At 34.7% G+C, this 12,056-nt stretch overlaps 1 protein-coding gene across 2 annotated transcripts in view; it reads left to right on the plus strand.

Moving 5' to 3' along the window:
• Positions 1-8,117, plus strand: part of LOC138713363 (uncharacterized) — a 48,258-nt gene extending 40,141 nt beyond the window's left edge. For both annotated transcript variants that reach the window (XM_069845400.1, XM_069845411.1), the window contains exon 8: positions 989-8,117. In XM_069845400.1, coding sequence (XP_069701501.1) covers positions 989-1,927 — 939 coding nt within the window. In that variant the 3' untranslated portion in view covers positions 1,928-8,117. The remainder of the gene's footprint in view (positions 1-988) is intronic.
• Positions 8,118-12,056: the final 3,939 nt, after the last annotated feature.

Here is a 12,056-nt window from a genome sequence, read left to right on the forward strand (position 1 = left end):
ATCTAATATAAAAATAATAACTTCTTTAGTAACTAAAAGAAAAGCATTCTTCCAGTAACAATTATCTTAGTAGATTGCCCTTAAGGCGAAGATATTTGAGCCTTAGTTTCTTTAATAATAGATAATTAGAAAAAATTAAGACACTGTTTTGTATGATGTAACAGACACGACATGGAGTAACAGATCTGACAGGTAACAGACATGACAAAGCAAACATAAGTATGTGCCAACCTAAAATTTTTTTTGCTTAAAAATCTTCAAAGTAGCAACTTAACTAATGCACACGTGTAGTCTACTATTATGTCCTCTTGATCTTGACTTTATATGTTGTTATTTGTGGAAAACACAATACAAACAGATCTGACAGAGTAAAAATTCACGCTTAGACTAAAACACAAAGCAAGAGTATGACACACAATCTCGCCAAATCAAAATGAGTGATCATAGCAGTACAATCAAGATGGCCTTTGTGCATCATCCTGGCTTGTGCTGACATCTGTGGGATTTCTCTTTCAACTGTGTATCCATAGGAACAGAATGGTGGTACAGACCTGACTGATTTACTGAACTAGAGTAATTATGCAATCATATTTAAGGAAATATAAACCCAGACATAAATGAAGAAGTTTTGATAATATCAAATGTTTCTTTAATTTTTTTTCTCAATTACATTATTAAACAAACCTTTTTCTGTACATAATCATGCTCCATTTTAAATACTTAACTAATATGGACACGGCATTTTAGCTGTTACTATGAGAATTTTATTTTATTCTCGTGAAATATTTCACATGAAGGAAATAATTCTTGTGACGTTTACTACATTAGTATTGAAACTACTCACTGTTAGGGATTTATAACTCTATCGTTTTAAATGCAATAATAGGAAGGGTATTAATTGAGGGACGTCATTTGTTATACAAATTCTGCAAATAACCCACTTACTTCTGTTACTAATTTATTGTATCGTATTTCATTCCTGTTACAGATGCAGACGATTTGCCAAGATCAGAATATCGTGTTTGAGTCCCAGAGGCCTCACACTGTAGCGACTTTGAATGAAGTGATGTACAACTCCAGCACAGGTGACAAGAAAGCAGCTGCAGGTGGCAAGAACAACCTGTCGAACATGACAGCAAGCCAGATAGACATGTTGTCGAGGCTGCTGATCAATTTCGCAAAAGAGTATCATGCAGAAATCATAAGTGTGGCGATAAAGGTAGCAGAAGGACTAGGATATGAGAAAACGGCCGACATCCTGAAAGTCGTTCAGTTCGTGGTTAATTATGTCAAACAGGTCGTGTCAGAAGTGGAGAGAAAGTATCAGGAAGATTTGAGGGCTGCACAGCTTGCTAGGGGGGCTGATTTTAACAGAGAGCAGTTCGACCGTGATTATCATATTCAAGGAAACAGATTTCAGCATTTTACAAGCGCTGTGCTCACGAATTATAACACTTATGAAGCAATCAGAATGCTAGAGGATTTATATATTAGATATAACGAGAAAAAAGATGATGGCAGTAGCGATGAGAAGTCAGGGAAGACGGGAGGCAAATTCACAGCAGGAGCTGGTACTTCCGGTAGTAATGGGAACAAACGAGAAGAGCCTGAGGGGTCTGATACTGTGGATGTAAAACCTTCATCTGTTGAAGAAGCCTGTGGAGTAACTGAGCCTGATGAAAACGGTGACTGTTGGTTGTATAAACAATACCGGAACTTTAAAAAGCATGGAGATCCTTCGGATGAAGAAATTTATGAAATTGCACAAGAGGTGACAGGTTTGTACTTGTTCAAAGGGAATTCTTTATTGTCTCGTTGTGATAACGAGGCATTTATATCTGTCAATGACTCTCATGTTGAGCCATTAACAGTAATGATCTGCTTTAACAGAAATGAGGAAATCATCACAGCTTCAATAATTTTCTAGCGCATACATTATGGGGTAAATTGTTTTTGTGTTGTAACACATGCGTTAACTATTTTATGTAACCAAAATTGTTGATATAATTTTAGATTATTATATGCCTTTTTTATATATAGCATGTGGATTTCATAATATAGCACATATTAGGAATTTAATATTGCCATTTGAAACGTTATGTAAACAACTGAATATCATATCGCATGCAATTGGCCTTGTGTATTAAATTAGTAGGTCTTGTAAAAAAAATAAAAGAGTATCTACTGATTATTGCCAACTAGAATTCTGTTTGATGACATTAACTTTCAAGTAATGAACTATTATGGTATGGAACAAAAACTGTTATTCATTGAAACCGTTTAGAGAGATGAGAGACTATTTGCTGAATTTTTTCCTGGTAGAATAGTTCCATCACACAACAAATCACCATATGTGTAACTGTCTGGCAGCTGAAGATGATTAATATTTGAATCTCTCTCTATTATCATCACCGTATAAAATAACTAAAGAGGAAGTAAAAATACAAAAAAATCCTATAAACATTAAAGATAGCTTGTTCGAACACCTACTCCAGTAAATTAATTGTAACTGGTATTTGTGAATATGGTAATTTAATTTTAAAATAATTTTCATAATTTTAATGGTCTGATTTAAAAGTGTTTATTATTGCCTTCGTGAAAACTGAAGCCTATTTTTAACAAAATAAAATTAAAATTAAATACAGAATGTAAATTATTAACACCAGAATATATATTTTTTTAATTACCTAACCTAAACATGGTAAAATCACAGTCTACTGTATACAGTCACGAAGCTTGAGTTTTGAGGGTGCTAGAAACAATAGAATGTGACGGTACTATTTTGCATTGCCTATAATGAGGTGATATTAGCGATCCTAGTGGTGAGCAGCTATCCTAATATTTGCATATTTACTATGTATTGAGCTTCGCGACTGTATATACTAGACTGGTAAAATGTTGTCAAAGCATTGTGTATAATGTGACAAGTTGGCAACAAGTCAGGGCCTACTAATTTAATACACTTGGCCAGTTACGTAAGATATGAGCTTCAGTTGTTTTTATTACACACGTTCTGAAAGCAATGTTAAATAGATATTAAGTACCATATTTTTAAATCCAAATGTATATACCCTGTGTTCAACTTTGAATGGGAGCTTCTGGCACTTGATTCTACGTTCATGTCGTAGGTTTGTTTACAAGCTTAACCAAAGACATTGGATTGTAACTAGAAACTGTCATACGATTTTACTGATTTAATAATAATTTGTAGTACTTTCGAATGTCTGAGTTTCACACTTAGTATTTTAATTTTTATAATTATATTCGTTTTTAAAAACATGTATTATTTTCTCACATGAACAAGAAAGTATTAAATTTACCTGTTAATTCTGAGAAGGTTTCGTCGAGAAAGTTGCTGGAATTGTGGCCAATTGTCCAGAAAAATAATTCAGACAATAATTAAAATCAGAATAATACTCCTCTTCAACTGAAACTCCTGTGTGGAAATAAGTTTCAAGAATAAATGTGTAATGCTCTGTTGTAGCATTCATTTCTCCCTTAAGAAAAATAAAGAAATATAAAATAAAGTTTGGTTATAATAATATGAGTGACATGTATTTCTTGTTAAAATGAAGATAGCAAAACAAAAGAACAATGTCAACAACAGACATGGCCTACATCGTTTATCTGTGCCTTGTGGAATAAACTCGTTCTGTGATTATGATTTCATAGATATATAGAAACAAGAACTGGAAGGCCCATTCAAAATTGAACACCATGTATGTAAAGGTTAAAGTAATGACAGCAAAATGAACTCCACGGTCATTAATTATCTTTTTCACTTATGCTCTTGGAAAGCTTTACCCAATACTGTAGGCAAATCAGTAACAAAAAGAGCAGAATTTAAAAGCACATATGCTTCCATTGACAGCTGCATTGAATGTTAGGAAGGTATTAATATACTCGTACCTCCAAGAGTAGAACTCTTCTGACATAACATAAATTCGTCTTAAATAGATGATGTAAAAAAAAAAAAGAAAGACGAAATGTTAAATGTAGAATTGAAGCATATTAATACAATAGAAAAAAGGTGTCCACATAACGAATAGTTCAGATTATACACAGATGGATCATTTATACAAACAGAAGGAAGAGTAGATGCAGGCATATATTCTTCCATTACGTATCAGTTGGAGAAAAAAAAAAAACAATTGTGATACTGAAGTTAAAACTTCAAATAGCTTTACGACTGATAAATAGACCACAGGCATTCAGGAAAGTTCAGAGAGTACTGGATTAATTCCAGCATTTGGCATTATAAACAGCAATATTAAACCATTGATTAATCATTAAGAATTATTTTTAATGTATTTTGCTTTAAGTATTCTAATAATGTACAGAAACATCAAGAAAATAATCCATGGTTTTGAATCACTTCTATCATAGTCCTTGCAAATAATTTTTAACAATTTTCTTGTAGACGTACTTTCTAATCAGTGTACTATCTGCAAAACTTTTCTTGATCCTTCTTTTATGGGACGAGGGTGCCAGAGGGAACTATTCCCACCTTGCTCACGGCAGTGCTGCCAACCAAAGGGAACTCAACACTGAACTAAACAAATAGGTAGTAAACAGATTGTAACCTGTTCCGAACCATTATTTCTCTGTGCAAATCTGGCTTTCAGGTAGTAGCTCCCTGTAAAGTAGGTTTGAATAATTTCAAGGAAAATTGTTCCGGGGCCAGGTATCGATGTCAGGACCCTTTCGCATAGCGCACGAATGCTCTACTGACTGAGCTACCCCAGGGACTATACACGACACCGTCATAATTTCTCTGCCTCACTGTGAACAGTTCGTTTTTGAGGAGGAGTTTGAAGGTGTTCCTCTGATGTGCCTGGTATTTTCTCAACCATAATGATAAAAAAAGTACTAGATATATATTCGAAAACCAAATTAATTCAATTTTCCAATGTGTTACTTTAAGACTGGCTCACGACAGTAACAATTTGGCTGTGAGTCGATAACTGCACATGCATGGATTTCTCATACAGTGCCAACGTGATTCGTAGCTGGATTTATTTTCGCGTGCGCATTCCAGATCAAATCAAGAAGTTCTCTTTGTACTTCGGTTACATACCTTGCATATACAAAGGTTAGGTTTGGTTAATTTCGGTTTTTATTAACCAAGTTCGCGCATGCGCAGTTTGATCTCACAACCAAGTTGTTCCTGTCGTGAGTCACACATATTAATTTCCTGTGTCTATTAAACAACAATCAGTATTCAAGGCTTTGGAATTATACCATCAGATGTCACACCATATGCCTTTGTGATTCAGTTTTAGTGTTTAATGTTGCCACTCCTTGTCAACAAAGATTACTAACCATACTGATTGAGTATTATGGAGCCGAAAGATGAAGAAAAGTTTTGCGTGTAGTACAGAGACTTAGATGAAAGAAGCATTTAGTTTCGTACTCAAATATTATTCAATATACTCTATGAAATGAGTTTGAAAGATTATTTTTATATTTGTTGTTTTAAGCATTCAAGTGTTGTACAGAGACATCGAAAAAGAATTAATTTTAACATTTTAGTGTTTTATTACAGACCATGGAATGTGGTCTCTAAATTAATTAATTCATTCATTCATAATGTTCTACCCAAGGGCAGGTCTTTCACTGCAAACCCTGCATTCTCCAGTCTTTCCTATTTTCTGCCTTCCTCTAGTCCAGTAGTGTCAGAGTTGTAAGCTCCAAAACCGGTTGTGGAGCTAGAGTCGGAGCGTGAAATTGCTTATGTCTGTGGAAACACCGGAGCACACAACGAGTCTAGTGGAGCGCTCCGCTCCGTTTAGTCTCTATCTGACAACGCTGCTCTAGTCTCTGCATATGATCCATATATCTTAATGTCGTCTATCATCTGATATCTTCTTCTGCCCCGAACTCTTCTTCCGTTCACCATTCCTTACAGTGCATCCTTCAGAAGGCAGTTTCTTCTCAGCCAGTGACCCAGCCAATTCCTTTTCCTCTTCCTGATCAGTTTCAGCATCATTCTTTCTTCACCCAATCTTTCCACCACAGCTTCGTTTCTTATTCTGTCTGTCCATTTCACACTCTCCATCCTTCTCTGTATCCACATTTCAAATGCTTCTTTGCTTTTTATTTCTTGCTTAAGCATTAAAATAAAACGCAATAAATTTAAATATGTCCAAGGTTACATATGTACTTCAATAATTTTTCATAATAAGCTGTGCAACTTTATTATTATTATTATTATTATTATTATTATTATTATTATTATTATTATTATTATTAATATTATTATTATCAATATCAGTGATGGCTTTTTTAGGAAAGGAACCAGTCCGTAGCAAGATTTGCATCAATAATAAGATCATCGAACAAGTCAAAAATTTTAGTTATCTCGGTTACCAAATTTCATATGAAGAAGAAAAGGATTTGAATGAGAAAATTATTAAATTCAACAGAGCAATGGGGATAATTAATCAGATATTCAAACCAACCTTAGTACAAAAACACACGCGCCCCAGAATTTATAAAACATTGGCCAGACCTATAGGCAACTCTGTTTTGGTAGTGAAGCTTGGACGATTCGTAATATTGATTCACAAAGATTATCGGCGGCAGAAATGAGATTTATGCATCATACAGCGGGATACACGAGAATGGATCACATTAAAAATTTTGACATTATGAAAGAACTGCAGATTGAACCGATTACGGAATACCTACAGAAATACAGACAAAACTGGAGATCACATGTCATCAGAATGCCTCTTTCTAGGATTCCACGCCAAATTTTAAATTACCATCCTATGGGCAAGAGATCCTTGGGCAGACCATTCAAGCATTGGCAAGAGACCGTAACGGGCCGCTAGGCCCAATACATACAAAGATTATTATTATTATTATTATTATTATTATTATTATTATTATTATTATTATTATTATTATTATTATTATTATTATTATTATGGCAGCATTTGATATACTTTTATTTCATTTGCTTCCTACTGATCTAGTACTTGTCTGCTGAATATCTTTACTTAGTCTTTCACATTTCACTGTTTTATTTCTCACAGATGCTACAAATTTCTGGCTCATAAATTCCAATTTTATGAAGATGAACAGCTAAGCATTCATGTTGTTTCTATTTTTTTTTTTATAAAATATTAGCTGGCTTTTGATTCTATTTATTTCTTTATTATATTCTTGCCCAGTGCCTTAATAGGTTGTGATAGTTTAGTTCCCTTCTTGGCCATTTGGTCTTCCATTTCATTTCTATTAAGCTACCATCGAAAAGAAAGGAACTATTAAATATGTCTTCCCAACACACCTATTGTATTTATCTTGTTAGTGCCATAAACATAGTCTATCTGAATTTCCTTCAAGGTGCAGATGACTCCATTGATTGTTTCCTGATTTTGTCCCCTCGTACCTAAAAGTAAGAAGATGTGAAATTGCTTCCATAGTCGTGAACCCAGGCCATTCAGCCTGTAATTCTCTCATTAACTCTAAGGAGTTCCGTGTTACTTCAGACATGGTACTGAAATCTGCCATATTAGAGGAATTTACAGAAAGACCATATTTACCATATTTGGAAATTGTGTTGGTAACCAAGCAACGAAATAACCGTATCATAATTTATTATAATAACATCATCTTCTTAAGTCATAGATGATAAGTTATTTGTGTACTCAACTGTTTTAACATTTTTTAGTATGAATGTTTGATCATTGCACAGAAGTGCAGGTTTCGTTTTCTTTCTCGATGTCTCTATAAAGTATATTGAATCAGTATTAGTGATTCATGCAACTATCCATGATAATCTATTTGCCTTGATCATTGTGATGCATAGCTGTAAAAACAGTCCATAATATAATCACTATATAAGCATTATTATATGAAATATCTTGTTAACTAATATCATTTTCTTTGTTTTTAGAACCAAAACAATTTTATTATATTTCTAATATATTTCCTAATATTTTAGATAAGTGATTTTTTAACCATAGCATATAAAATATAAAGTGTTAAATATGGGATGATTATAGTACTGCTTTATAGGTTGTGTTTTAATTTTTATGTAATTACTTTAACTTATATTGATATTTATGGTAAAAGAAAATAAACTGTTATTTAACTTTTCTATGAGAAAATCTAAAGAGAAATATTAACTGTGTTTTTCTATTAACTAATCCGAATAGAATACCTGCATATTAACCATCATCTTGATGTTTAAGATTTTTCAGTCTTTCCCCAAAGATAGATTTTCTATCTACAGGATAATTCTTGGTTATTACTAGCGAGGGCGTATGTTGATGAAATTCAAATTATTTTTCTTTTAACTTTAAAGCGGTGTCCTTTAGTACAGTAATTCATTTTATGTTAAAACAAAATATACACGTATAATTTTATGGTTTTTATTTTTTTGCATTTAATTATTTAGTTATTTATTTTTTCCAATTTTTTGCCCAATAGGTCTTTTTTTGGAGAAGCAGGTTGGGGGGGGGGGAGGAGGTATTAAAATCATTTTCTCCAATTTTTATTGATTTTTACTGCCTTTTTCTTAATTTCGTTTTATTTTCCAGCAATCTTACATACAAAAATATCTTGATAATCCATTTTGAATCTTGCGTACACTACTTTTAACACTTGAATATAATTAATTGATTAACTAGTGGACCGAGGTCTGGGGTTCGATCCCAGGGGCTGGCAATCCTGAGGTTTTTCATGGTTTCCTCAGTTATTTCCAGGCAAATGCCGGGATTAAGTCCGGCCATGGATGGCGATCCTTCCCTTAATCCTTTCATATGTGTGAGTGAATGCTGTGTAATGTCTTAAATGTTTGTGTTGTATCGGAGGTGGCCCTGGCATAGAGCTGATCCCTCATCCAGGGAGGCCCTCCATGTCCTTGTGTGGTCAAAAAAGTATGTATGTGATCCATAGATTAATTCCTCTCCCGACAGGTCGCGGCCCTGTAAGGCCCGGGTGGCGTGGGTCGTGTAAATGAACCTAAAAGGGAGAGGATAAACTAAGGGAAAGAAAGAAAGAAAGATTAACTAGTGGACTTACTAGTGTTAATTAGTCAATTTAGTTAATTAGTTAATTACTACACTAGTTAATTAATTATACAAAAATAGTTCCTACTTTTACACTTCTTAATATTTGTCATTGTTGAGGCAACTGACCTTCATTTGGGGATCCCATTGACCCTATAAGTTGACAAAAATGTGTCGATGGTAGATTTTACACGGAAATAACAGAATTCACTGCACCCTATTACTATTGATAAGCTAAGTGTGTAAGTTGTTTAAAATTTCTTTAGGTGGGAGGGGGAAACAAAATAAGAATGATTCAATTAAAAGAAAAAAAATTTTTTTTGTCTCATCAGTTGAAAATGGTCCAACATAAATATTTAACTAGCGTTACATAATGTTTGGCAATAATAGAAGCATTTATGCAGTATAGTTTATATGCCCCTATCCTGTGCAAGATTAATCATCTCTATCATCATATCCCACCTTCCTCAAAACCATTTTAATATTATCCTCCCCAAAGGTCCTTTTACCTCAGGTGTTCCAACTAACACTCTATATGCATTTCTGGATTCGCCCATACGTGCTACATGCCCTGCCCATCTCAAACGTCTGGATTTAATGTTCCTAATTATATCAGGTGAAGAATACAATGCATGCAGTTCTGCGTTGTGTAACTTTCTGCATTCTCCTGTAACTTCATCCCTTTTAGCCCCAAATATTTTCTTAAGTACCTTATTCTCGAACATCCTCAACCTCTGTTCCTCTCTCAAAGTGAGAGTCCAAGTTTCACAACCATACAGAACAACCGGTAATATAACTGTTTTATAAATTCTAACTTTCAGATTTTTTGACAGCAGACTGGATGACAAAAGCTTCTCAACTGAATAATAACAGGCATTTCCCATATTTATTCTGTGTTTACAAAAGTACAAAATTAAAACCATTGTCTGCAATCAGCTTCTCGACATCCATCAGTGAATTTGTAATTTGTCAAAATTTCAAACAAAATGGACGTTTGGAGCATACTTCATTAGAAAAACAGCTGAGTTCTTTTAAGATGCAAAAGCTTCTAATCAGATTCAGGATCCTACCAATCCAAGGAAGGAATTCTGTAAGTACTTGGATAATGTGATGGTTGGTACAAAACCCAGGACAATCAATGTCTGTCAGTGTGTGCCATGTACTCAAAGGAAATTCCTCTGTATGCCCCAGTGACATCTTGTCTGGTGGTGGAAAAAATATTTTCTGCCTACCAACATATTATTCTGAAAAACAGCAGTCAATGACCCTGGAGAACTTTGAAATGTATGAACTATTGTGTATTGTGCAGCAAGGTACAATTACATATTTAACTATACAGGGTGATTCATAAAATTCTCGCCTGGTTTATGGAGGTGATTCCTGAGGTTATTTGGAACTAAAGATGTAAATAAATTAACAGGATCGCATTCATAATTATGGAGTTACAGTAATTTTAAAACGGCAGAAAAAAACTTTTATTTCAGAATTTCACTAACAAAAATGCAAAAAAATAATTAAAATACAAACAATCGATCAGTATCTTTCATTTAGAGTGAATTTAAATCATTTTCGAAAATGCCTCCCTGAATCTCAAGGCAACGCTCTGCATGGATGTGAACTGCAGGTGTAGCGTTTTACAGCTTCACACATTTGTTCCTTGTTGCCGCGGCATCCAGAATGCGTGTTTGTACCTTAACCTGGTACACGATGTCTTTCATCCACCCCAAGATGAACATGCACGTAGTTATGGCAACAAACATGCCTAGTGCTCCATTCACTATAAATAAATTTTCGATGTTTTCCCATTTTACAGATGTCTACTTTAGATACTAATAGCACAGTCTAGTATATACAGCCACGAAGCTCAATACGTACTAAATATGCATCCATAAATAGTTGCTAACCACTAGGATCGCTACTATCGCCTCATCACAGACAATGCGAAATAGTACCTGCACAGTCTATTGTTCCTAGTACCCTCAAAACTCAAGCTCCGTGACTATATACTAGACTGTGCTAATAGTCTATTTGTCTATGCTAATAGTATTAGTCCAGCGCTGTGGAGTAATGGTCAGTACGTCTGGCTATGAAATAAGCGGGCCCGGGTTTAAATCCTGTTTGGGACAAATTAGCTGGTTAGGGTTTTCCCTCAACCAATTCATCATTAATTCACATATCATCATAATCGTCCATATAATAGCTTGGGTTTAGTTCAAGGTGCGGCGTGCTGTACTTGTACAAGAGCGTGGCTGTTTGGCTACCCAGTCATTCACAAGAATAGGAGTGGTAAGCACAATAAGCCTCAGGTTGCAGTGTAAGTCTTTGGGTCCTCCTCTGTACGAGAGAAAAAAAAAGTATTATGTTAAATTGTTTTTTTACAGTTTGACTGCAAAATGTCGTAAGATTTGTAAGTGACTTGGGATGGGGGGGAGCAAAATTTTCATGTGTCCATACGGGGCTGGTGTACCCATGGGCCATGAACGTGCTTGTGCGGGCATGCTTTCTTGACCACAGCACCGGAATGAGATGGTGTATTCAGCACCACACTTCAGCCTTTTACCCTGGGAAAAATTTAATCAATTTGATGGGATGCTGGGTGAATTTTTGGGTCATTCTGGAAGTTTTGGCAATGAAAAATCCTGTTACCACTTGGGATTGAACCCAGGCCAGGACCTTCCACTCCATACTCCATCATCCTTATTTTATACTAATTTTCTTAAATAGGATAATTTATCAAGTGATCCATTTTATCTATTTATTTATTTTAACGTCTTACTACCCTATCTGGAATAGAATCTCTCCCCCCCCCCACACACACACACACACACACACACATTGCACTGTTTATCCTCGAATATTTTTTAGTCAACTGTCCGAAGGCAGGTCTGAACCTCACAAGTAATACCACGAAGGCACCACTTATGAGGTAACTAGGCCAGGAGAAAATGGGGTAGAGTGGCCAATTCCTTTCCCCCTTGTAATGGGCTATTATTGTAATAAATTCAATAATTTTATTTACAGTATTTCATGTATTAC

The sequence above is a fragment of the Periplaneta americana genome, chromosome 2, assembly GCF_040183065.1.
Source record: "Periplaneta americana isolate PAMFEO1 chromosome 2, P.americana_PAMFEO1_priV1, whole genome shotgun sequence".
NCBI lineage: Eukaryota > Metazoa > Arthropoda > Insecta > Blattodea > Blattidae > Periplaneta > Periplaneta americana.